Source organism: Ambystoma mexicanum, chromosome 1q (assembly GCF_040938575.1).
Source record: "Ambystoma mexicanum isolate Mex_15411 chromosome 1q, UKY_AmexF1_1, whole genome shotgun sequence".
In the NCBI taxonomy this organism is placed as follows: domain Eukaryota; kingdom Metazoa; phylum Chordata; class Amphibia; order Caudata; family Ambystomatidae; genus Ambystoma; species Ambystoma mexicanum.
Window position 1 is genome coordinate 439,756,590 of NC_090922.1, and position 27,926 is coordinate 439,784,515.

Genomic DNA, 27,926 nt, shown 5'->3' on the forward strand with positions numbered 1-27,926 from the left:
TCATGATCTACTCCTTTCTACTAAGGATAACATATGAGTTTGGAGGTCCACCAAGGCGCTTTCTGTACCATGAAAGCGGCGAAAACCCGATTGTCTTTCGTGTAACCCCCAAAAAATACATTTTTCGATGGGCTTTTTTATTGAAAAATGTTCATTAAAAAACCCAGCGGAAAAATAGCTGTTGATTAAAGAACATAGAATCGGATGAATGGATAACAAATCATGAAAAATATTGCTATTAAAAGTTAATTATAGAAACATGCTATTGAATTAAAGAGTGTGGCACAACCATTCATAAACAGGAAATTCAGCAGTGTTCTCAAAGTAATAGCAGAACTTCAAAAGCCATTGAAGGCAAACATCCTATTTCTTGAGTAAAGGTATCCCTTTTGGTTCTTTTGGACACCCCCATTCAGATATGCACTTTTATTCATAGTTGATACTTCACATGCTCCTTTTCTGAAGCCATGCTAAAGGTGATTATGGTGTACTCATGCTTTGGTTACTTTTAGAATTTTCCCAGGATAGGCCCTAGCGTCGAGATGTTACACACTCTAAGTCTCACTAATCTACTGGACTGTTCTGCAGTCTCCCTGACCCGGAAATAGGCCAATAATCTCCCTGAAGGGAGCATGATTATCTATAATATCACTAAACAAGACCACAGATTTACTGAAAATCTCCCTGAAATGGGAACAATTACACAGATGAGTGCAGGACTCATTCTAATTCTAGTTTGATTCTAGGCTATTTATGAAAGGTAGGAGAACCTCTGCACTGCAATACATTCTCAGAAGTGGGAATCCCTGCACTATACTAGAAAGGTCTTGAACAGCGGAAGGAGTTCAGCCCAATCAGATTCGAAAAAAGATGCCCCAAGGAAGGTGGGATGCCTGTCCTTCGCGAAAAGGGGAGCAGAATTTTCTACCAAACTGTGGGGCGGTCTTTGGTGAGGTCTCAATTGGGGTCTCAATTGGGACTCGCATCCCTCTGCAGTGAGCCAAAGCAGGCCAAAAGCTACCTCTAAAGGAAAGCCTTCATGGCACTGCTCCAGGCCATGTGTGGGGGTGCACGATCCATACCCCAATCTATGTCATGGTCTTAGCGCACAAGGCCATGTATGAGGCTGCACATTCTATACCCAACTGGAAGCCATGGTGTTGCTGAACGCTGTGCTGGATGCAACCCCTGACTAGCGTTACATGATCGTGACAACGTCTGATGAGCCTCCCAACATGCAAAAGACCACACGTAAGGCTTTCGGGGACAGCGGAAAGATATTCAGAATGGGGCTCCCTCCCAGCTTAACAAAAGGCTAAAAAAGGACTTCCTGAAGTTCTGCAGAGCCTTGAACCCCATCTTGTCCGCGTGTCCTCAGGTTGATTGAGACTTGGTCTCCGGGATCCTATTGCTCCTCCACATCCTATCTCCTAATGGGAACTCATCACCTGACTCACTTACCTGCCCATGCATGACTGTGCTTGTCCTAAAGGCAGACTTATGCATGTAGTAATACAAAGTCCAGCGGGTCGGATGTGTAGAAGCAGGTTTGTTTTATTCAAGTCGTAGTCACATAGGTTACAGGCAAACCTCCCATAATCTGCATGCATTCCATCATTCACTCATGACATCACGGCCACAGGGCTGAGACACACCCACTGGGAAGGGAAGGCATCCACGACACTCCCCTGTACTACAGTTTTCCCATGATTAGTTGTCTTTTTCCTGCCTTGTCCTTCTTGCTAGCCTCCCTCCTCAGCGGTCTGAGGTGGCCGAAAAGTGGCACAAGGAGCTTCACTAAACCCCAAGATGTATGAAGACGCACACCGCTTACGACGCACATTCTATACCCAACTGGAAGCCATGGTGTTGCTGAACGCTGTGCTGGATGCAACCCCTGACTAGCGTTACATGATCGTGACAACGTCTGATGAGCCTCCCAACATGCAAAAGACCACACGTAAGGCTTTCGGGGACAGCGGAAAGATATTCAGAATGGGGCTCCCTCCCAGCTTAACAAAAGGCTAAAAAAGGACTTCCTGAAGTTCTGCAGAGCCTTGAACCCCATCTTGTCCGCGTGTCCTCAGGTTGATTGAGACTTGGTCTCCGGGATCCTATTGCTCCTCCACATCCTATCTCCTAATGGGAACTCATCACCTGACTCACTTACCTGCCCATGCATGACTGTGCTTGTCCTAAAGGCAGACTTATGCATGTAGTAATACAAAGTCCAGCGGGTCGGATGTGTAGAAGCAGGTTTGTTTTATTCAAGTCGTAGTCACATAGGTTACAGGCAAACCTCCCATAATCTGCATGCATTCCATCATTCACTCATGACATCACGGCCACAGGGCTGAGACACACCCACTGGGAAGGGAAGGCATCCACGACACTCCCCTGTACTACAGTTTTCCCATGATTAGTTGTCTTTTTCCTGCCTTGTCCTTCTTGCTAGCCTCCCTCCTCAGCGGTCTGAGGTGGCCGAAAAGTGGCACAAGGAGCTTCACTAAACCCCAAGATGTATGAAGACGCACACCGCTTACGACGCACATGTCTTACCCGAAGCAATATTGTTACAGCACAATGATACAAGAGGGCACATGCATTGGCCTAGTCCAAACATAAACCTTTTTATTACTGTACAATGGAGAGGCCACGCCCCTTACCTAGCTGGAAGCTACGATGTTACTGCGCAGCTTCATGCGTGATGGCGCACATTCCTTACCCTAAAGGAAGCAAGGTTTCCCTTTAATGACATGTATGAAGGCACAGGCTACCTTTCCAAAAAGTAGCCATGTTACTGAACAATGACATGTATGAGGGCACATGAGAAGTCTTGCCACTGCACAATAACATGTGTGGGAGCATACTATCCTTACCTAACTATAAGACACGGTATTACTGTACAGTGGCATGTGGGAGGGTACCTAATCCTTGCCCAACTACAAGCCTTGTTGTTACAGCCTAATTTACATGCTGGTGCTTGCTCCTTATCCAACCAGAAGTCATGATATTAATATACGATGACACGTGGGAGGGCACACAACCCTTCCCCAATCAGAAGCCATGCTGCTACAGCACAATGACATGCAGGAGGATGTACTCTCCTTGCCCAGCTTGTAGACATGTAGTTACAGCACAAGGACACGTATGAGGACTCACACTCTAAACCAACCAGGGATGTCACTTAGGGGTTGCAATGTTGACCCCCGAGGTCTACCTTGCTACCCCTGTGGTCTCCCTTGCTACCCCTAAAAAAAAGGAAATTAAAACGTTTTTGAACTTTTTTTTAAAATGTAAGATCCTGGCTGGTGGCCAGGACCATGTGGCTCCTTGTTTCTGGAGTAGCCGGCTTTCTTGTTCCGGCCTCTTTAAAAAAAACTGGGGGTTCCGCAAGTGTAACACTTTGAGCAGTGACCCTAAATAAGAAAGAATAACAAATAATTTCTCTTTCTGGAATTCTATACAATAATTGCTAGATTCATTAAAGGTTTATTTCAGACACACTTCAGGGGGCGAGTCACTGATTTAGTCTATTCTTAAACAACTCAATTCAGCCTTTCATCCTTCTGAGGTCGATATGAGTACCACACAGGTTGGGTGATATTGTATGTATATTTGTTCTATAAAAAGCGCTTAAGCGCAAGTGCTATATAATAACGCATCATTATCATTTGGCCTTGGACGCCATCTTGCATTCACAGTAATTTGGTTATATGGGCCTATACACACTGATATTAACGATATATATGGTGAGCCATTCTTGTATGAAAAGCATATCACATTATAGTGATATCATAACCATATTTTTCATAGTGTACTTAGGAACAATGCTATATGATGCCACTTCCGTTTTGCCAAGGGGTGAAAGGTTCTGTTCCATCTCTTCCCGTGATGTCAAATGACACCAGAGGTCAAGGGTCGTGTGATGTCACTTCCTCTACCCCTAGCATTTTGGAGAAATTACGTCCCTGAAACCAACCCATAAACCATGTTACAAAATGACATGTCTGCGGGGGGCGGGGGGAGCACACTCCTTAACCAACCAGAAGCCATGTTATAAAAGCACAAGGACGTGCACACTCTTTGCCCAACGGGAAGCCACGGGGCACTGCATGCACGAGGGCGCCCACTCCTTGCCCAAGGGGAAGCCATGGTGTCAATGCACAGTCTCTTTTGAGGGTGTTCACCGCTTACCTTGCCCGTTTCTCTCTCCAAGTCCACGTATTCCCGGGTGGGCGCTTGCCGCTGCTCCGCCTGCCAGCTGGCCGGAAAAAACTGCAGAGACAGATTGGTTCCCGTGGCCACGAAAGCCTTTTAGAGAAATCAATACAAACAGGATCAGGGAGCCGGCCATTTTATAAATTATGCAAGCAGCCATTTATTTTTACATCACTTTATGTCTCCAGCCCGGCAGCAAAGACAATACTTCTTAAAAGTCAGGAAAGCACACACTCATCATTTCTCCCCGCATCGAGTTACAAACATCTGATTCCATTTTAACGTCATTTGCCATCGGTGCTTCAGAGAGAAATTATAGCATTGAGTCAATTCTATTTCTTTTTGCTGACGTTAGGGTTTGGTGTTTCAAGTTCCAGCCGAGGTCTGGGCCTCACAGTGAAGCGTAGGGGGTTTCAGTTGCCAAATAAAATATGGTTATTTATGCCACACGATTATCATTTTTTCCCCTCCGTCTTTCTTCCCAGCCGGAGGCGGCCCTAGAGTTAATGCAGGCACGGTGGTTGGTTAGATCTCTGCGTCTTAGCAGACTTCTCCTCAAGTCTCCCCCTTTTGTGGTTTGGGGGTGGGTTTTAGATATTGGCGCGGCGGCCCTCAGAGTGCTTCCACACACACGGGGTGTTCATGGAGGATTCCTTGACCGCGCGCAGGCTTATTTAGAGGTCGCCGGACTGCCACACATTTAACGCATTCCCTTTCCAATAAGAACGGGGCGAAGTTAAGTGGAGTGCGTGGTGCCACCACCTTCCGCCAAGTGGTCCCGAGTGCGGTCAAGGAATCATCTGTGACACTTTGCTTGCGTGCTGGTGCCCTCTGAGCAGCGAGTGCGCCAATATTAGAGTGCCAACCATCATGCAGAATGCGAGATTAGCAGAAATCCTAATGCTGAGGGAATGTTCCCCTTTGCACACATAAAACACACTCAAGTGTGTAGCCGTCGAATTTGGGATCCCTCCCATTGATCACTGCTTCCCTGGCCCATGCTTCTATCACATGCCTTGGAATTGACCCAGCTTTCCTAGGATTCGGAGTCCGACCAAAATGGCCTCCGCGGGTTCGGAACTAGGGAAATCAAAAGCCCGAGCCACCATAGCACACTGATCCATCAGCCACTGTAGTCAGCTGTCTCCAGTGTTCAGAGACATTCCGAACTCAAGAGAGCTCTGCCCCGCTTATCTTTTTTTTGTTCGCCCCTGCCTATCTTTTTTGTTTCTTTTTTAACTTAACCACGTTAAAGTGGAATGAAGTTAAAGCGGTTACATGCGATTATGCAGAATCACAAAATAACTAATCCAATTACAACTGATACCAAAATAGCCAATTTCAAAATAACAAATTTCCTTTCCTTTTTTTGGAGTGGTTCCCCCTCCAAAATCCCCTCCTTTTTTGTTTGTTCCGAATACTTTACCTCCTCACCCCTAAAACCACTATTCCCACTCGCAGACCCATTTTTAGGTTTTTCCCAAATTCGTTATTTTGAAATTAGTTATTTTGGATTCCTTGTAATTGGATTAGTTACTTTGTGATATCACACAATCCCCGCCTACCGCTAAAGCACCATTGGAAGATATGCACGTTCTTGTTACCTTGATGGGCCATAATTGCCACCTTATTTCTGCTTGGTACCGTGTCTCTCACGTCACATGTGTGTCATTTTCTGTATTTCCGTAAAATCAATGAAGCATAATGTATTAAAAAAATAGAAAACATGACTGGGAGATATATATATATATACATATATATGCATTAGATGTTAGCTGGTGTTGGCTCATTTGCATCTTCAAGCCCCATGTGGTGGAGGAGAATGCCAATTAAACTCGTGGCAGGGCCCTGCATTCGGCCATGTCTGCCATCAGGCTCTAATCCATCAGTCGCCACGACCACATTGCACCCTTCCAAGGCCCGGGTCCTGCACAAGTTCTTCCCCAGGGTTAAACCTAGCACACCCATGCCAGGCGCCACATGGCATCTGAAGAAACCCTTCCAAGGCCCGGGTCCTACTGGGAAGTTCTTTCCCAGGGTTGAACGCAGGACACCCATGCCATGCGCCACATGGCATCTGAAGAAACCCTTCCAAGGCCCGGGTCCTGCACAAGTTCTTCCCCAGGGTTAAACCTAGCACACCCATGCCAGGCGCCACATGGCATCTGAAGAAACCCTTCCAAGGCCCGGGACCTACTGAAGTTCTTTCCCAGGGTTGAACGCAGCACACCCATGCCAGGCGCCAAATGGCATCTGAAGAAACCCTTCCAAGGCCCGGGTCCTACTCAAGTTCTTTCCCAGGGTTGAACGCAGCACACCCAAGCCAGGCACCACATGGCATCTGAAGACTGCCCCTGCAGGCCCAGCTGGGCTCCCAGTATTTGGAAGACTCCAACTGGATCCCCCACTTGGACCCTTCCTGGGTAAGTGTACCGTAAGTAGGTCAGCAGACGGGTACTGAGGGGGCAGTCTGCCCGCAGGCTCCCACCAACTATCACTGGAGCTTTCCTTTGGCTTCCACAGGCCCCCACGCCAGGATCTCTGCTCATCCCAAACATCATGTTTTGCCCAGTGCCAGTAGAGATATACCCAAGACTAGGCCGCTCCCTGATGCCACTCCATAGGAGCAGCTCACACGGCTCCCCTCTGCCCAGGGCAGCGTAATGGAGGGAGCACGCTTCACTGAGATAGTGTGCTGCAAAATGCATGGGGCTGGGAGTGTGTGTGATGGAGAGGCCCGAGAGGGGTCTCCCGCCGCATTTTTAAGCAATAAATAAATTAATAATTATAAAAGGTTAAAGACTTGCACACAAAAAATAAAAATGCCGCAGAGACAACTTTTCTGTAAAAACACATGGAACCCCTCCCCTGGCTCTGCTGGAAACCATAAGCAACACTGAAACAGTCCAATAGAGCAATAACATATACCAATAGACAGGCCATATAAGCAGGGAGAACATCGAATGCCGCCGTCCTCCCTGAGACCGCATTATCCCCCATGAGCTGCTTGGCGCGTGCAGCCCCAGCTTCATTTTGCATTGTTTCAAGGTGGAGGATGATGGCATTTCGGGTCGTAATTGGCAGCAACACAGCCCCCCTGGTCTTCGGAAAAGCATGCATGTCTCAGTGACCCCTCCCTCCCCGCCCCCCTTGGCATTGGTAAATCTGGAGAGCAGGCATGTCCCAGCACAGTGTAATGGAGAGCTCTCCCTGACACGGTGACACGGCGACACAGAGTGTAAGGGAGCCATTTCTGAAACGGTGTAATGTCTATTCAGCAGTGTGCAAAACATTCATGTGAAAACAGCCTCCATTTTTAATTGATTGGGGATTTTGCAGAAATTACTGGTATCAGAAAAGGGTGTTAATTGGTTATGGTTAAAAAAATATATATATGTTGGTTTTTCAAACAGGTTTGCAGGTTTTCGGGTCCGGGAGAGGGAAGTAAAATGAATAAGGTAAAAAGAAGGAATTTATATTTTCCACCATTTAATAATACTAATTCAGCACTCCGAACCCTCATGCATCTGAGCGCTGCTTATTATTTCCACGGTGAGTGGCGCTCATTTATCGACCTCGGAAGGATGAAAGGCTGAGCTTGGCACTGCTGGGATTCGAGTCTGTGTCAGCTGGTTCTGCACAGATGTCAAAGCGAGCGCCCTACTCACTGTGCTATCGGACCAGCTCAATTCGCTATTGACGTGTCTGTACTTTCCTTTGACATTTTCTGTTTAGTGCAGGCTTTTGCTTTCCACGTGCACCGCTGCAAGTTTAATATAATGGGCGCCTGTGTGTGCCGTTATTTATTTTTGGAGTTTTATTTGGCTTTAGACTGCACCCGAAGTATAGGAGCGAGCGGTATTACCATCAGGGAGTCAAGGCGAATTCGTGGCCAAGCTGCGAGGCTGCTTTTAAACCTGATGGGAAAGGGATGGGACAGAAAGCGATGGCCATTGCAAGCCAAGCAGAGAGGCCACAGCGCAAACCGTGATGAGAGAGGGAAGCAGCAGCAGCAGAGAGGGCCAGAGGGGAGGGTCGCCGCCAATCACAGCCAAGCCCACAGTCGCATCCTATGGCCAGTGCTTATTTGTGGCGGTGTTTGCCAGGCCTCAGCCCCGGCACTTATTGTCTCAGACACCGTTTGATTATGATGCAGTGTTTTGGCAACTCTTTATTATTGTAACTGCAAGTCACATAATACACACCTATGGAATCAGAGCAACATTTAAATGATGATTGTGTTTAAAGACACGCTTAAACATTTATCTCATGACAAGACACGACGAGGATGTTATTTTATTTGTATGTTGATTGGTGTTTATAAATCGCGCATCTCCTGTAGTGAGTACATCCATCAACCACAAGAAGCCAGTGGGAGTTGTAGCTTTAATCCCATATATGTTGAGAGCATGAGCAGCAGCTGTGAGTGGTGGCAACAATGGGTGGGGAGCTGCTCATCCTGACATGTCATGTTGCGTGTCAGGAAATATTTGATCACCCGCACTTATTATTATTATTATTTTTTTTTTTACAAATTAAGCACTGTATGGCCTAATGGCAGAGGTATGGGACAGCAAAGAGGACAAAGAGGGAATAGAGCGGAGGGCCGGGGCTCTTCATAGCTAAGCCTGCAGGCTACATCCCACCTCCCAAATGGAGGTAAGTGACAACGATGGAGGTAAGTGACAACAAGGGAGGGTCGAGTGGATTGGACAGGAGAGTATGGGTCCTTCATAGCTAAGCCTGCAGGCTACATCCCACCTCCCAAATGGAGGTAAGTGACAACGATGGAGGTAAGTGACAACAAGGGAGGGTCGAGTGGATTGGACAGGAGAGTATGGGTCCTTCATAGCTAAGCCTGCAGGCTACATCCCACCTCCCAAATGGAGGTAAGTGACAACGATGGAGGTAAGTGACAACAAGGGAGGGTCGAGTGGATTGGAGAGGAGAGTATGGGTCCTTCATAGCTAAGCCTGCAGGCTATATCCCACCTCCCAAATGGAGGTAAGTGACAACAAGGGAGGGTTGAGTGGGTTAGAGAGGAGGGTATGGGCCCTTCATAGATAAGCCTGCAGGCTACATCCCACCCCCCAAATGGAGAGGTAAGTGACAACAAGGGAGGGTTGAGTGGGTTAGAGAGGAGGGTATGGGCCCTTCATAGATAAGCCTGCAGGCTACATCCCACCCCCAAATGGAGAGGTAAGTGACAAGGGAGGGTCGAGTGGATTGGAGAGGAGGGTATAGGTCCTTGATAGATCAGGCTGCATTCCACCTTTTAAATGGAGAGCTAAGTGACAGCAAGGGAGGGTCGAGGGGTTAGAGAGGAGGGTCTGGGTCCTTCATAGCTAAGCCTGCAAGCTGTAGCGCACCTCCCAGATGGAGAGGTAAGTGACAGCAAGGGAGGGTCGAGGGATTAGAGAGGAGGGTATGGGTCCTTCATAGCTAAGCCTGCAGGCTGCATTCCAGATTCTGAGTGGTGAGGTTTGGGACAGCAAAGAGGAGGGCATTAGGGTAGCTCATGACTAAGAACAGTTGCAGCATTCCATATTCTGCCGGAAGAGGGGGTGGGAGAGGAGCAAGAAGGAAGAAGGTGGAGCAAGAGGGACCCCAGCAAGGCATAACATTACATTAGACATTTGACGTACACTAGAGAGCAAGTAACCAATCGCTGGCATGGCTACCTTCATTCTCATGTTGAAAAACATCATTACCAATGAATATGATACAGTGTTCTTTAAGCATGGGCTAGCATTGTAGGTGGGTTAGGATAACTGCAGAGTCAAAGTGCTGGGCAAAGCTGGTGTAGACATTTGAGTGCCAGGAAAGTTCCCATAAAGGAGGGGAAATGACCTAGACCCTAGCATTCAGCTCTGCACAGCTACATGTTTGCTACATTTTGACACACCCAAGACACCCAAAGCTTAAATGTATGGGTCAGCGTATGAGCATTCCAAAAGTGCGTAGTAAAAGTAATATATAAAACACCCTTTACAATGTAAACAGAACACATTGGGCCTCATTACAGGTGTGCCGGTGCGGCAACAGAGGTGCTGGTAAGCCTACCGGCACCGTTGGTACCTGACCGGCACACTATGGGTCTGCTTGCCGGAGTAGGTGTGCCTGGCAGGTCTAACCCTACGGGGCACAATGGCCATGGTAGGCAGACCGTAACGGAAGCACTGGCACCGTTAACAACAGTGCCAGGGCTTCTGTGGTCCTCACTCCCATAGAGTCCTATGGGAATGGGGATTAACAGAATTACCGGCGCCTGGTTTCCCAGCTGCCGGGGTTGCAATAACCCCGGTGTTACCGGGAAGTCAGGTGCCAGTAATTTTATTCAGGTCTGGCAGCAACCCTCCGGGATCACCGGCACGGTTACCGCCACACCCGTAATGTACTTTACAGGCAGAAAGAAAAAAGGCACCATTACAATGTCAATAAACAGAAAGAAATGCGAGCGGCAGAATCTGATCTATTTCGTCACAGAATATCAGCACTGTTGACAAGTCAAAGAGCACCAGATATATCTAACTTGGTTGCCAGTGAAGCCAGGAGGCGTCACACTTCTACTCTGCATTTACTGCAGCAAATCTTGAAAGAAGTGGTCATATGAACGGGTAACCAAGATAGAGGGATCAAAGTAGGGGCGGGGGGGGGGGGATGTAGGGGAGGTGAAGTGCTCAAATGGCGTGCATGGCAATAATCAAGCAAGTCACAGAGTGGAGTCCAGTCTTTGACTGTGCCAAGGGGGCAGTGGGAAGGTCTGCCCACACGGTGATACCCCTGACAAGCTGAGATAGCACACTGGAACAGCACTGCGCACATCGGAGGAAGAAATAAAAGGTTTCATCTTTTGAGACGGGATCAGTGGAAAAAAACAGGATCTTATCAGAGGGGCAATCTGGCCCTTAACATTAATATTGGACTGGAGACTAAAACCCAGCGATTTTATAGAGGAGACTAGGACAGGAGTGATGCCAAGATAATAAAGAGACACATTGTGACTAGGTGAGCAATGCTGAGCAATAGCCTGCACTGCACTGCACGTGCACGCTCTGAATGCTCACAAGGCCCAGCAGGTCCACCTCTATCTTACATTGTTATATTTACTTTTTTTGGGCCTCATTACAACCCTGGCGTTAAGGGGTTAACGGCGCCGTAAAAGGCTGCGGCGCCGGTAAACCCTTAACGCCAGATTCACACTTTAACGCCTACTTTTTGCAGGCGTTAAAGTCCAGGGGCCTCATTACGACCCAGGCGCTGGACCATGGTGCTATTAGCACCATGGTCCATGCCGGTCTCAGGCATGGTGGATGGCGGAATTACCGCCCCCATCACAAGGTTGGCGGGGGCGGTAATTCCCCATTCACCATTTGCCCTTCCCCATTCCCATTTTGCCCCATAGGGCATAATGGGGATGGGGAAGGCGCTAATTACGGCACCGTAAATTATGGTTCCCGTAATTAGCTCCAAGGTCCCTTAGCGGGTTGGATTTTAACGCCTGCAAAAAGCAGGCGTTAAAGCCTCCAACCCGCTAAGGGACCTTGTAATCAGCCGCTAATGGTTTAACGGCGCCAACGCTCTTTACGGCACCGTTAAACCATTAGCGCCAGGGTCGTAATGAGGCCCCAAGGCGCTAAGCGACCTTGGTGCTAATTACGGCACCGTAATTTATGGTGCCTTAATTAGCGCCTTCCCCATCCCCATTGAGCCCTATGGGGCAAAAATGGGAATGGGCAATGGTGAGTGGGGATTTACCGCCCCGCCAACCTTGGAATGGGGCGGTAAATCCGCCATCCACCATGGCGGAATCTGGCATGGACCATGGTGCTAATAGCACCATGTTCCTACGCCAGGGTTGTAATGAGGCCCTTTCTCTTGTTCCCTCCCTGTTGCCCTGTGTGCACTTTCAAACACAATGTACTTGATGTATAAGCACCTTACAAATGCACAATAGAATAAAATAAGAAGAAGCCAAAAGAAAGCTTGTGGTTGCGGGGTCAAGTTGTCGAGAAAGTAAGGCTTCTAATCTTGAACAGCACCAAGCCCGTCTCTTGGGCGATGGAGATCCACCATGGATGGCCCTCCATAGATGGAGTTGTGCATCTTGGACGCGCTCTGCCCACCGGGTCTCCCAGAGGCTCCATGCAGACAATACAAATCCTGTGCAAGAAGTCTGAAAAGGGAAAGTGATCTGCTAGACACCTCCCAAGGAATGGCCCCCAAAAACAGCAAATAAGTCATGATTGCTGATTGTTTGGCAAATGGAGTAATCCAAGGGGTCAAGAAATCGGTGTACAAATATAGAATAATCAGTAGCACATGGACCGCTTCTGATGACCCAGGACAAATGCACTCCTGAAAAGAAGCATTAGGGAGTGGCAGCCAAAAGGCATTTTCCAGACAAAAACAGCAGGGAGAGTAATGGCCTTCACAGTGGCCAGAAGATGCAGAAAGGCGCTTAAACAGATTCATTTGGACGCTTGGAGGTGATTCTATTTTGGATAGTTTGGATTTTCTCCATAAAATACACACTGTATTCATTGACTTGATCCTTTGGGGCATATGAAGTTTCTGCAGTGTAGGATTTCTACAGTGTCTTACATCCTTGAAGATTTCCATTGGCCGACTTACAGCACGGGCACATTCCTTATGCAGGAAACAGGATTTGGCATTCAGTGGCCTATTTGCATTATACTTCCTTCGGTGACATGCAGCAAGGCTGGCGGATTCAGATGCTGTTTGATTGCTGACACATGATGATCATATATTTTCAAACTCTCAGCATGACGCATGCACCTCGATTTTGCATTTAAAAAAAAAACAATGATTTGATTGATTTTATTGGTAGCTCCAGGTTTACAGACTTGTGCTCTAAGAGGAGATGGCAACAGTAGCCTGTACTAGTTCAATTCTATGCAGGAACCGGTGGTCCCTGGGTGATACCGGGGTTTTGTGCCTGCATCAGCTCTCTGCCTATAATTGGTAATGACAGATGCCATGAATAAACATGGCAGCCACCATTTCTGTCGATTCCTAGTGACATTATTTACCAAACAGTCGCCAAGCAAATCCCTTTTTCACTGTTTCATGGGTGTTCGGCAGACTAGCTTTCCTTTTTCTTTTCCCCAAAGATACTCCTTAGGGAACACCAATCTGATTTCCATGCCTGCTGTAGAATAGGGACCACTAAACGTAATGAAGACGAAGTTGGGATCCTGACACCACCCCACCCATCCAGTTCTTGACAAGGAGGAAGGCCAGAAAACACAGCAATCAGCCATTCTATTTTAGACGAGTCCCAAGTGCACCAATTATCAACAAATATGTTGAGCGGTAGCACGTCAGCCAGCCATACAGACCAGGTGCGGTACAAATCTATCCATGTGTGAATGAAGAGCAGCAGGCCCTGGTCAGAGACACCTATATGGACAGCCTGGACTAAGCACCAAGAAGCCATGTTGCTGATGTCGTTAGAGACACCACAATGTAGCAGCGCTAGACATGAAGCAAACGTGCCATCTGCACTTTGTGACACAAACACACACTCGAATACATGAAGAACATGAGCGTACAGTTATATAGTTAGAGGACAGATACATATACATACTGAGCCTCATTCTGACTTTGTCGGTATCCTGGCGGTAGAGCTGTCGGGATACCAGCAAATGTAGATACTGTTTCCAGCACTCAGTCCGGCGGCATTGATGCCAGTTTCTGAGTGCCAGAGTGACAGTGTAAATCTCCATTCATGGACACAATGAGGGGATTTGCCGTCATTAGTGGCACCTTTCCGATACCGTTAATGAGGGCTTTTTTTGCCAGCTTTTAGCTGGAGGCAAGGCAGGTGCCCCACCGGCTAACTCATAGTTGGCCGGTCCGGTAAAGTGCTGGTATGCACGAATACTAGCACTTTTTACCAGACCGGCCGACTTAGAATGAGGCTGACTGTCATTGCTTATATTATTTTTGCCATTAGTCAATTGCAGTAACGCCGAAACTGCAAGGCACAAGAGATCCTGAGCAAAGCTTGCAGATGCTTAAAACAAAATAACCCTATGGAACTGCAAGAGCACCTATGGGACCTGACAGAGCCAAGTGTGACTAACCTATGTAGAATATAGCATAGCGTGGACAATGTAAACTGCATTATACGGTTTTGGAAAATTACAGAAGGCCTCAGACAAATGAGCAAGGGACGAGCTGAGCTGATTCAGGCTGGATGGAGAGCAAGACGTATGAGACAGGACCCGCAGCCAAGGTCAAGAGATACAGAAGACATTCCAATACCCAGATGACAAAGCGACCGGCTGCAGAAAAAGGTAATAAATCCTCACAATTCGGAGCTGCAGAGCTCACTTTCGTGGTTTCCAAACACGTGACGAAGCTGAAGCAGACAATGGACAGTGATCAGTGGTGAGAAAGGAGAGCTGATGCCAGGCAGCCGGACATGGACTGCAACAAGTGTTGGCCCGAGCAGGAGAATATTCCCATAAGGCAAAGGTGGTGCACACAAGCTAAAATACAGACACATAATCGGTTTCATCACCTTGAAAAGGTGCACAGTGAGCTGAGAACCGCTCCGGGTCTCAGGCCAGGGGACGTCAGCTCTAGCCAATCACAGTTTAGTACCCATGGGGTGGGTAGTAACGTGCATGAACCAATGGTAAGTCCACAACACTGCAACAATGTAATAGTTAGTAAATTGGGGATGGAACAGGCCTGCCAGCTGACATGGAAGAGCCAGTGGAATAACATGTATAGGTACACATATAGGTAAATGTGCTCCTGACGGCCAATCCCATGCCATGATAGGTTTCTGGAGAGAGTAATGACGGAGCAGTGACGTTTTTCCAAGACAAAAGAGGCCTGCGTGCCATTTACTGTGTGACATGCTGGAATTTTTCGGAGTTCTTGCATCGATCCCTGTTGGTTTTGGCTGTAATAAACCGCAGTTTGAACTTGCTGTTGACTGAGCCCTCCATGTATTCTGGGGGAGAGTGTTGGGCCCTCCAAGTCCGTGAACTTCCAGTATCGACCTGGCATAGCTGGGGATTCTCCCCAACAGTAAGGTAGAGCTAGACGATGTTGGGAGGGAGGCTCTTTTTAGCTAGAAAGGGATGAGCATAATTCACAGGTTTGCATGCCTCTACGCCCACCTAAGAATGATGAGGCAGGCAGAGATGCATGCAGATTCCCTGCATGGAGCGGGAAATGCAGAGCGGCCTTGCAGGGAGTCATGTCCAAAATAGCACAGAGGTGGTAAACTACGTGGAGAACTGTTCCCCGTGCCTTTTCTTGCCTCTGTCCCTTTTTATGACCTCACCAAAATGAGCCCACACATAAGAAAACCAAACTCCAAAAACGGTGCGCAGGTTTCGTTTGCAAACCTTATTTTCTATAGCACATCTATCAAAGGTAACGTTTCTAGGTCTAGGATTGTGTCACCGCAGATCTTCCACCATTCATCTCAGTTACCACAGGCACATCACGTGACACTGTGTGAGAACACTGAATGCATTTCATTTTACACAAACCCATCACATCAAGGTCTGCAAGGGCATTTCCAGAGCGAAGAGAGGCCATCGTTTATCACCTACACGGCTGCCTGATAACCGTAAGATCAAGAAAAGACTGCTCCTTGGTGCATTATAAAGGTCAACTGGGGATCCTACTGAAATTCGGTTAAGGCGCAGGGAACATACATCTATGCTTTTAGACAGGAGGAAGGACATTGCCCTTTCCAATTGCCCGGCCTCAGAAAGCTCAGACTCAAGGCTTTCTGGAACATCGCATCCACGAATACTAGCAGTCTGGGTACGGGGGGTTCATTTATGCCTTAGGCATTTATAGCAGGAGACACTTGGCTAAATCACGGTATTTAGTTGTTTGGTAGCAAGGATAGTGTGCACACCATCGCAAGTGGCAATATTATGGGGGATGTGACAGAGGGGTGTGTTGATCCGGTGACATTGAAGAAAGTTATCTCTGTCCTTTCAAGACAAAAATCACTCAAGGACCCTGGTCCGGATGGTGTCCCGAATGACTTATTTTGTTCTTTGCTGAACCTATGGGCCCCCTTCTTCACACAGGTATTGAAGGCGATTACTACGGCAGATCAAATTGCGGAGCTGGAACCTTGGAATTATTGTTCCGATATTTAACAAGGGTAATAAAAGCCTTCCTTCCTCCTACAGACCTGCTACCCTCCTAGGCGGGACATCCAGGTTGTTCTCTGGCATTATTTGGCAGCGGCTGGAGGACTGGCCAGCTGACCATTGCATTTTGCCAGACACCCAATCAGCTTTTCTCCCAGGCACTGGTACGATACATCAGAGTCTTAATCTGTATTTTATTTTGGCAAAGCACGGTTGGGTTTTCGATTCCTCTGTCCATGTGGCTTTCATGGACCTTAGTTCAGTGTTCGACCATCGAGATAGAGGATTATTGTGGAAGTCTTAACGAGACATGGGTGCACCTGGCCCCCTAGCACGGCTGATAAGAGTCATATTATGAGAATACACGGGTATGTGCAAGGTATGATCAGAATGGTGAACTCTCAGATTGTTTAGCTGTAAACAAGGGGGTTCACCAACGCTATGGTCTTGCCCAATCCTTTTTAATTTGTACGTAAATAGTCTTGCTTCCCACCTAGAGCCTTTTGCTGGTTTTGATGTGCCCCGCTGTGGTGCCAGGTGCCAGTGCTCAGCTATGCTGATGACGCTGCTCTCATAGCCAAAAATCGTCATTGCAGGCAACAAATATAAGAGGGAACGGGGGCTGCGTGTTAACAGCAGTAAATGCTATACTGTGTCTGTGTCCAGGAAACCTAAACGGGAGCGGCAGATGTTTTTGAAGGGAAAGAAAGTGGAACGTTGCTCTTGTTTTGGTTATTTAAGGCTGAGGTTCAATAACCGACTGAAATCCTATCCTGATGCTTAATCCTATCTCTAAATTAAGCATCAGGATGGGCCAAACCGCAGGGGGAATATTCAGACTAGCTAAGAATCTTGGACATTCCTCAGTGGGACATATGATCAAAGTATACACTGGGAAGGCCAATGTCACCGGCACCTTTGGGTGTGAAATATTGGGGTATACGAGGGCCGCCTGTTTACAAAAACTGGAAAATGCATTCCTGCGAAGGCTGCTTATGGTCCTCCCTTCAACACCAGTATATTCCATGCATTTGATAACTGGCACGGCCTACCTCGCAGATACTCTTTTTATAAGGCCCATTGCATTGTGGGCTTTATCATGGACAGGCACTCACAGTCCCGCAATAAGGATCTAACTATGAACATAATTACTCAAAGCGGTTGTAGCAAGGTTGGTTAGCACATATAAAATCTTTGTTAGGTAAGCTCTCACTGGAAACCTACTACTATAGCGACCTGGGACAGCCGAGCGGTCTCCCAAAGCTATAGGTTAAAGATGGAGCTCTGGCCTTTTTGTCATCTTTAAGGGAAGACTAAATGTTATCAAAAACTCAGGTGAGGGCCAATTTACCATTAGCCCCTCACAATAATCGGCCGTACATCTGCGTCTGGTAACCATGCCTTTGCACAGAGCATTCGCGACTAAATTCAGGTTGAACCATTTGCCGGTGGGAGCCGTGACTCAGTTCTGGAATTCATTTGGAGGGGGGACCCAAACTGCAATTGTGTGTACGGCGGGAGCGAGACCTTATCCTGTCTTATTCTAGTTTGCCCATTATTCAAAGACCTTTGGACAAAATTCGGAGTCACATTTCTACGAGAGAGTGGCATTAGGTCTTGCCAGGCCACCCTTTTGTTTTTGCTCTCCTCGGATAAGCCTGTGGTCCTTTTCGGTGTTGGGTGTTTTTTGCAGACAGCGTGCGGAAGGCGAGTCATGCTTAGGACGACTACAGAAGTAACAAAGGGCCCTCGTGTATGAGGATGATGTGATCTAGTCTGTTTTGTATTTTGGTATTATGCACAAACTATATTTTTTACTTGTGATTTTATGGAATGTTTTATTGTGATTGGTTTTATGGAGGTGAATGATCGAAACTAAACTTTTGATTTGAAGTGACCCCACTAGTCAGCAGGCAGCAGTAGTTAGGGCAATGCAGCCCTGTTTGGAAGTGGTTCCCTCGAGTAAGAACCTGTAACGAAGGAAACCGCGCTTGACATCAAAGTAAAGCCTGTGAGCTGCAAAAACTCAGTGCATAGGGGAAGCATGACCGCTGGTGGTCCGCACATTATCCCCGCTTCTGCGCATTCTGCTTTTCCAGAGGATTACGGATAATTAAGCAGGATGAGTGAGGAACGGTAGGAGGACTAACGTATAAGGATATGTGAGGAAGACGTGTGAGGATGCGCTGCAGCGCGTGAGGAGGGTTAGGAGGAGGAGTCTGAGCGAGGAGTGTCCAGGACAAGTGAGGAGCAAGCAGGAGGACTGATGAGGATGTTCTAAAACAGATGCCGCTGAGTGGAAGCCGTCCATTATTGGGTCTTACTGAATGCTGCACAGATGCGCGTGGGTAAAGCTTATGCAGAAGCAAAGACATGGGCAGGATTGAGACCCATCAATTTTCTTTGCAAAGTTGATCATTAACTTAATTACAAACTTTTTATTTAATCAGTTCCCCTTGTCTTATGTGTAAGCTTGCTTTAGCTGTGGCACCTCTATATATCGAGTGGCTTCCATTTTGAAACAAATGGAGAGCTACTATTGCCTGCAAAAGGGACACTGCAGGGATTCTTTCTACTTGTGTACACACGTGTGCCACTGCTTTGAGTGTTATCCAATCAAGTCCTAAAATCACACTTCCGTAAAGAAACATCCAACCAATTACACATTTTAATTCGTTTTGAGATACAAAATAAAATGAGCTTAAAAATGTCCTGTTTTCATGAGTGAACACGTGTGGCTGGTGCATTTTTAAATTCTTGACACCTTTAACTACATTCCTTGGAAAATGCATGGTGGAGCAGAGTGTGAGCCCTCTCTTCTCTATAACATCAACTTAAGCTGCAAGTCTAACAGAGCAACACTGGTTTCCGGGAAGGCAACCTATAGCAATGACCGTTCATTCATGCATCAATACAGACGAGTCCAGATTCGGGGTTTCTGGGGTCTGGGACACAGGCATTAACAAAAGAAATTAAGGGATCCAATCATCTGGGTTTGGCAGCTGCCTTCTGCCCACCTACCATCCCAATAACATGCTGCAGCGATCGAAATAAGCACAGGCACTCCTTCCGGCATCCCCGAATCCCCGAATCCCTCCATGCACGCAGCAATCGGAACAAACAAGTGGCATCTCAAGGATATCCTTAGCAGTCAACGAAGAGGGTATTTGTGTTCTAGGATAGGTACACGTTTTACCAACAGCAGCAGATTGGCAGCACGGTCTAGCAGAAATTCAGTACAAGTATGAGAAGCAATGCGGAAGGTACCATAGACCTTTCATGGATGCGAGAAGCAGATTAGAAGTCTTGCAGGCTGTGCAACTCCTGAAGCATAGACACAGGTGGTAGACTGGCCATGTGGAAGATGCACACACCTAGCATAGGCAAAGGTTACAGATTAGAAATGCCCAGAAAGATGCATGTCTCCAAACATCTAATGAGATTAGAAGAATGGCTTGGCTTTCAAGGTATGTTGTAATTGGCGAGCTAAGAAACAAATGACTTGGAGGTATGCAACATAGGAAGGGTATCCAACATAGGAAGGGTATGCAACACAGGAAGGGTATCCAACACAGGAAGGGTATCCAACACAGGAAGGGTATCCAATACAGGAAGGGTATCCAACATAGGAAGGGTATGCAACACAGGAAGGGTATCCAACACAGGAAGGGTATCCAACACAGGAAGGGTATCCAACATAGGAAGGGTATGCAACACAGGAAGGGTATCCAACACAGGAAGGGTATCCAACATAGGAAGGGTATGCAACACAGGAAGGGTATCCAACACAGGAAGGGTATCCAACACAGGAAGGGTATCCAACACAGGAAGGGTATCCAACATAGGAAGGGTATCCAACACAGGAAGGGTATCCAACACAGGAAGGGTATTCAACACAGGAAGGGTATCCAACATAGGAAGGGTATGCAACACAGGAAGGGTATCCAACACAGGAAGGGTATCCAACACAGGAAGGGTATGCAACACAGGAAGGGTATCCAACATAGGAAGGGTATGCAACACAGGAAGGGTATCCAACATAGGAAGGGTATGCAACACAGGAAGGGTATCCAACATAAGAAGGGTATGCAACACAGGAAGGGTATGCAATATAGGAAAGGTTGCTGTTATTATACATGAAGCAAGTCTATAGTCAGTTAAACCACGAGTGAGACTTCTGTACCCTGGAAACTAAATCACTCTTATGAACGGACAATTTTTACATATTGAAGGACTGTCAATGTTGACAGGATAGGTACTATAAGATTACATGAAGTGGACAGGTTCAGACGTGTTGGCTAAATTGCAATGGTGGAATTTGAGCCCAGCTGCAAAACACCACTAAGCCATTACACTTTGGTTTGGGCCCACTGCCCAGTGAAACCCAGTCCTGTATTTAGGATACTCACAATGCACATGTATGAGAGAAATGTGCACTTTGGAGAGTTTGTGCATGTTTGCTGGTCATTCCGAAAATCTGATTGCATTTTACGCTCAGCTGCAGTAGCAAAACGTGGTCCAAGCATCTTAAACAGTGATATGCCCGTTCTGCTTTGGAACACCTATAGTAAGTGTACTGGCTGCTAAAGTGATCAGCCCAGCACAGCTTTTCTGAGACACCAGTGAGAAGTCCAGGTCCACAGATGATAAACCAGTGAAGAACATGGTTCCCTTGTTCCACACATGCTAACAACCCTTAGATCACCACTCCTCCACTACACTGCAGCCTAACACCACTTCAGACCACATCCTATTCACAGGACCAGACCCCTTAGGCCACTGCGCCACATCTCCTTAGACCACAGAGAACACCACCAGACTGAATCTGCAGGAGAGCACACCTCAGCTAGACCACACCTCTGGTACAGTACACCACACCGCCAAGACCAATATCCGGCAACAAAACAAGGACGGAAAAACGACATCCCCGATCCTTGCTATCGGAGAATCGTTATCCTGATGGAAAGTAAATCGAGTACCTAAGGTTGCACAAGGCCATGTACATCGTTGAAGAATGTCAAAAAAGTCTATTATAGAAGCGAGTAACCTGGAGCAGACCTCAATGGAACCGGTTCCAAACTGCCTCATCACCAAAGATACGATCAGCAGTCAAGGGAGCACTTCCAAAACAATTTAACATCAAAGGAATTTTTAATTTGCCAAGAGGAAGTCTGTTACAAATTAACAGCGTAATCAAACCAGATACACAATCCCTCACTAATATCGTTGCATGTATATACAAACTGCATGCTTTACTTCCCACAGGCGTCCCGGAAGGAAAGGGGATAGGGAAGGGTGGGGTCGCGGCATGCCCAAGGGTTCATGTAGGTGGGTTCCCGGCCAGAAGTCAGAAAAAGAGCAAAAGGCACAAAGAAAATGGAAAACAAATTCATTTCACAATAATACTTGGAGGTTCCAAGAAAGGACATGCTGAAATCATCACGTGCGTCTCCCTTTGGGGTTTCCAGTATGTTGGAAGGGCCATGAGCTTGAGGTATGTGTAGGGAACCGTAACGAAATGTAATCGGAAAGCTAGCTAAATTCAGAGACAGAGACACATTTTAAACATTAAAAGAAATCCTACAGGCTGGAGTCCACAACGAATAAGCTAAGAAGGTGCCTTGGTGGCAATAAGCAAAGAAGGTGCAGGAATAACCCAAAAATGAGCATATGAGGTATAAACAAAGAAGATGCATATGCAGGAATAAGCCAAGAAGGCACATGGGTGGGAACATGCCAAAAAAGGCGCATGGGTGGGAAGAAGCAAAGAAGGTGAAGCAATAACCCAAAAAGGACCATATGCAGGAATAAGCCAAGAAGGCACATGGGTGGGAACATGCCACAAAGGCGCATGGGTGGGAATAAGCAAAGAAGGTGCAGGAATAATCCAAAAAGGCACATATGCAGGTATAAGCAGAGAAGATACATATGCAGGAATAGGCCAAGAAAGCACATGCATGGGAATAAGCAAAGAAGGTGCAGGAATAAGCCAAGAAGTGACATCCGTGGGAATAAACCATGAAGGCGCATGGGTGGGAATAAGCCAAGATGGTGCATGGGTGGAAATAAGCCAAGAAGGTGCAAGAATAAGCCAACAAGGCGCATATGCAGGTATAAGCAAAGAAGATACATATGCAGGAATAAGCCAAGCCGGTGCATGGGTGGCAATAAGCCAAGAAGGTGCATGAGTGGTGTGACGAATCCCTCAAAGTCGTCGCTTCTCCCGGGAGGGCGACCAATCCCATGGGGCCAGGGATGGGAGGCCGCTACCCGATAGTCCCCCTGGAGATGGTACTCAGCTGGAGGATCTCATGGGGAGGGTGGAGGCCATTGAGAGTAGTGACCACTTTGGGAAAATGCAGTATCCCCTTTGACCCTACTACAGTTCCCCAAAACCCTTCTCTTACACCCCCACATGATGCCCCAATGTACTGTTGCTCTACACCACAGGTGGAAACAACTAGGAAGGAAAAATCCCATTAGGTTCCCCATGGTAGTACAAGGATGAGGAAGAGGCCAAGAGCAATATGGATTGATACCAAGAACCAAGACATGCAGTGTAGTCTATCGCATCTGGTGATTAGCTGGCTGTCATTCAAAGTAGGCGAGGGAACGGAGTGATGCAGTCTTCCATCTCTCGGTACGGACTGGGAGTACAGCAAATGCTTGCTGCAGGACACAGCTGGCGAAGGACGGTGTTGGCAGGATACGTCGGAGGAGGGGAAGGCTGGAGGCTGGCTGGTGAGGATGTTAGCAGCACCACGAGTGTCAGAGACAAGTGGTTGGGTGGTGAAGGGCCAGGCAGGTCTGAACATAAGCTGCAGAGTCGCAAACAGATGCCGGAGGAAGCAGCAAGGGCTCCACTGAGCTGGCCTGATCCCAGGAAGCCCGGGGAGGCCTGCGACCGACCAGAGGATGAAAGCCAAGTCCCCACAGGTACCAGGGTGGCTAAGTCTGAGGGTGGGGTCCCCAGAGAGCACCAAAGTCACCAGTGACTTTGAGGCATGGTAAGTGAGCAGTTGGGGGAGAGTTCTGTATGGAAACCCTTTCCTCAGAAACCGAGATACCAAGATCACAGGGCCTGGGATCCACTTGTAAAAATATGTCCCAAAGAGTATTGAGAGGAAATACAAAATTTACAGTCACAATTCACTCTCACGGGCCTTGGCAGGGGAGTACCCCAAATCTGTGGCATCCAGAAGCATCAGATAATGAAAACAGTTAGACTAACCAAGAAAAGGGGGCTAACAGACCTTGGCAGGTGAGTAAACCAAGTCTGTGGCAGCAAGGCGTGTCAGATAAAGAGAACAGTGAGATTAACCAAGTAAAGGATGCCTGGGACCCGTGCTGGGGAGGTGCACACAGATCAGTGATACAGAGAAATACAAAACCTTTGTGTACAAGTGACACTTGGAGACCTTGGCATGAGAGTAAATCAAGGCTGTGGGTGGAAGTTGAACCAGAGGGAAGGACGGTGAAACCAAACTCGTGGAATGCCCCAACACCGAGAAACCAGGGTCAGGGACCCTCGGCACAGTCTGGGAAAGAGAACCATGCCATTCTTCCTCGTCGCAGTACCCTGGAAGCTGGGTCTGCTCAAAAAGGTCCTGGAAGAGACAGGTCTGCCAAACATAGAGGAAGACATATCCTGAACATTGATGAGACAGAAATACTGTTGGATAAAGCTGGAAAGACTCTGGGCAAAGGGAATCACCCCTTGAGTCTTGTGGAACTTTTGGTTGCTTTTCTACACCTTTTGTAACTTTTGTTATGAACTGCAAAGCAGGGCTGCAGGACGGCAGCCAAAAGACATTTCCTGTGTCACATTATATTAAGTTTAGCTTGTGAGGGATAGGTTAGGATTTGGACAAAGGACAGTTAACTTTAATGTTGACATTCTGACACATACAGTTTCATTAGCTAGTTGTGTTGAGGCAGGGAAACCCCGCTTACAGATAGGACTAGTTAGGATGTCCTCCAAATCCCCCTCATTTGTTTTGTTAATAAATGTCTTTGCCAATCAACATGCCACCCTTGTGTCCGTCTCTTACTCCTAGACCCTCACAGTGGGAATAAGACAAGAAGGTCCATGGGTGGGAATAAGCCAAGAAGGTCCATGGGTGAGACTAAACCAATGAGGGCGCCTGCGCAGTAATACGCAAAGTTGCATATGCAGGAAAAAGGTAAGAATGTGCATGGGTGGGAATAATCCAAGAAGGCCTGTGTGTGGGAATAAATCAAGAAGCTGCATGGGTGGGAATAAATCAAGAAGGTGCATGAATGTAAATAAATCAAGAAGGTGCATGATTGGGAATAAACCAAGAAGGTGCATGGGTGGGACTAAACTAAGAGGGCGCATGGGTGGGAATAAACCACGAAGGCCCTTGGGTGGGAATAAACCAAGAAGGCCCATGGGCGGGAATTAACCAAGAAGGTGCATGGGTAGGAATAAATCAAGAAGGCCCATTGATGGGAATAAACCAAGAAGGTGCATGTGTGAGAATAAACCAAGAAGGTGCATGGGTGGGAATAAACCATGAAGGCCCATGGGTGGGAATAAACCAAGAAGGTGCATGGGTGGCAATAAACCATGAAGGCCCATGGGTGGGAATAAGCCAAGAAGCCCCATGGGTGGGAATTAACCAAGAAGTTGCCTGGGTGGGAATAAACCGGTGCATGGGTGGTAATAAACCAAGAAGGCGCAAGGATGGGAATAAATCAAGAAGGCCCATTGGTGGGAATAAACCAAGAAGGTGCTTGTGTGGGAATAAACCAAGAAGGTGCATGGGTGGGAATAAACCATGAAGGTGCATGGGTGGGAATAAACAAAGAAGGTGCATGTGTGGGAATAAACCAAGAAGGCCCATGGGTGGGAATAAACCAAAAAGGCCCGTGGGTGGGAATAAACCAAGAAGGTGCATGGGTGGGAATAAACCAAGAAGGGGCATGGGTGGGAATAAACCAAGAAGGTGCATGGTGGGAATAAACCAAGAAGGTGCATGGGTGGGAATAAACCAAGAAGGTACATGGTGGGAATAAACCAAAAAGGTGCATGGGTGGGAAAAAACAAAGAAGGTGCATGGGTGGGAATAAATCAAGAAGGCCCATTGGTGGGAATAAATCAAGAAGGCCCATGGGTGGGAATAAACCAAGAAGGAGGATGTGCAGGAAACATCTAAGACACCATTGAGCCAAGGGAGCAACCATAATATTGTGCACTAAAAGTTGGTGAAGTAGCTGAATTAAGCAAAGAAGAGTGATCAAGTGGACAGGATGTGCCAGCAACAGGGAAAGCTCAAAAATGATTTCCGTTGCCAGGCACCCGAATCTGCGGTCTTCATCACCACCACATCATGCGCAAGTGTCAGATACATAAGGAGAAAGGGGAAGGGTCATCAGACTCAGCAGATAATTGGACAAATTAATTAAAGAATTACTTGCTTTTGAACCACTGGGTGCTTAGATTATACAACTGAGCAGGTGGACTGGAGTAAAGTGTGACTAACGTGCTTCCAGTCCTCCAAATTGCCCCGTTCACCAACAATTCATGCAAGAGAGTGCAGAGAATGTGCAATGATATCAGTTTGTTCTGCCCCCCAGGCAGTAAAGGGCACCCAAGAGTTCTCTCTGCAGCGGGCTTCTGTCTCCCCTTTCACCGCAATACAACAGCCAATGAAAAAAGTGCAGAATGCACAGAACCTCCAATGGTATTGATTGATTCGCTGCCAGTGGGGTAAGCGCTACCTGGGATGTTTCTCAGCGGCAGGCTCCCCTGTCCTCTTACACCACCACAGAGCAAGCTTCCGCGCCCCTAATCCCCACGGTCAAGTAACTTGCCTCCTTGAACACATCAAACAGATCCACTGGATCAATAGGACCATGCATGTCTCCAGGACCTTGGGCTCTTTGGTCTCCATGGTCATGGAAATCCAGGTGCAATGTCTATAGGACCGTGCATGTCTCCGGGACCTTGGGCTCTTTGGTCTCCATGGTCATGGGAATCCAGGTGCAATGTCTATAGGACCATGCATGTCTCCGGGACCTTGGGCTCTTTGGTCTCCATGGTCATGGGAATCCAGGTGCAATGTCTATAGGACCATGCATGTCTCCGGGACCTTGGGCTCTTTGGTCTCCATGGTCATGGAAATCCAGGTGCAATGTCTATAGGACCATGCATGTCTCCGGAACCTTGGGGTCTTTGGTCTCCATGTTCATGGGAATCCAGGTGCAATGTCTATAGGACCATGCATGTCTCCAGGACCTTGGGCTCTTTGGTCTCCATGGTCATGGGAATCGAGGAGCAATGTCTATAGGACCATGCATGTCTCCAGGACCTTGGGCTCTTTGGTCTCCATGGTCATGAGAATCCAGGTGCAATGTGTATAGGACCATGCATGTCTCCAGGACCTTGGGCTCTTTGGTCTCCATGGTCATGGGAATCCAGGTGCAATGTCTATAGGACCATGCATGTCTCCAGGACCTTGGGCTCTTTGGTCTCCATGGTCATGGGAATCCAGGTGCAATGTCTATAGGACCATGCTTGTCTCCGGGACCTTGGGCTCTTTGGTCTCCATGGTCATGGGAATCCAGGTGCAATGTCTATAGGACCATGCATGTCTCCGGGACCTTGGGCTCTTTGGTCTCCATGGTCATGGAAATCCAGGTGCAATGACTATAGGACCATGCATGTCTCCGGAACCTTGGGCTCTTTGGTCTCCATGGTCATGGGAATCCAGGTGCAATGTCTATAGGACCATGCATGTCTCCAGGACCTTGGGCTCTTTGGTCTCCATGGTCATGGGAATCCAGGAGCAATGTCTATAGGACCATGCATGTCTCCAGGACCTTGGGCTCTTTGGTCTCCATGGTCATGGGAATCCATGTGCAATGTCCAGGAAGAGGTACTTTTCAAGGTCCTGGAAGTGGAGAAATGATAGCAATCCCACAGTTGCCAATTCCGAATGGGAGCAGCGAGACTGCCGGCCTTGGTTCCCCCTAGCCCCCCCCGTCCACACTACCCCCCACCCCCGGTGCACCGCAGAAGTAAAAATAGGAAGTGGAAAAGTGGTAATAATCACACGTCTTGGTTCCGTGGTGGAGCAGATGGGCTTCAAGCCTCATAGACCCACATGCACGGGCATGCTAGAACTAGCAAGCCGTCCTACTGGAGCTTAAATGCCTTAAACACCTTTGCTGCGGTTACAAGTGCCAAACTGCGTAGGGTCTCTCACGACAAGCTTGCGCGGATAGATACCAAGGTTCCAGGCGGCTTCCAGTTGTAAGCTGGTGTCAGGGACTGCTCCCCCTAACCTGAACTGCCCAAACTGCCACTCACTGCTGTGGTGCACGATGATGCACAGCGACTCCCATTTAAAAAAAAGATACATTGTGGGGAGGAACCTCTACTCCTGTGTCGCCTCCATTGCAGCCCGGCACTACTGGCAAACGTTCCTTCGTTGATATCAGCATTTACAGCATGTGCATATTTTGCATTTTGCATTTGTGTGTGAGTGGGAGAGGAATGAGTGCTAAAGGAACGGAGGGAGT

The 27,926-nt window shown here is 47.7% G+C and overlaps 1 protein-coding gene across 4 annotated transcripts in view; it reads right to left on the minus strand.

The window, feature by feature from the left end:
* The window catches only part of CBFB (core-binding factor subunit beta), a 304,252-nt gene that overhangs the window by 228,314 nt on the left and 48,012 nt on the right, over positions 1 to 27,926 (minus strand). For all 4 annotated transcript variants that reach the window (XM_069640155.1, XM_069640181.1, XM_069640170.1 and 1 more), the window contains exon 3: positions 4,198 to 4,314. In XM_069640155.1, the coding sequence (XP_069496256.1) occupies positions 4,198 to 4,314 (117 nt within the window). The remainder of the gene's footprint in view (positions 1 to 4,197; positions 4,315 to 27,926) is intronic.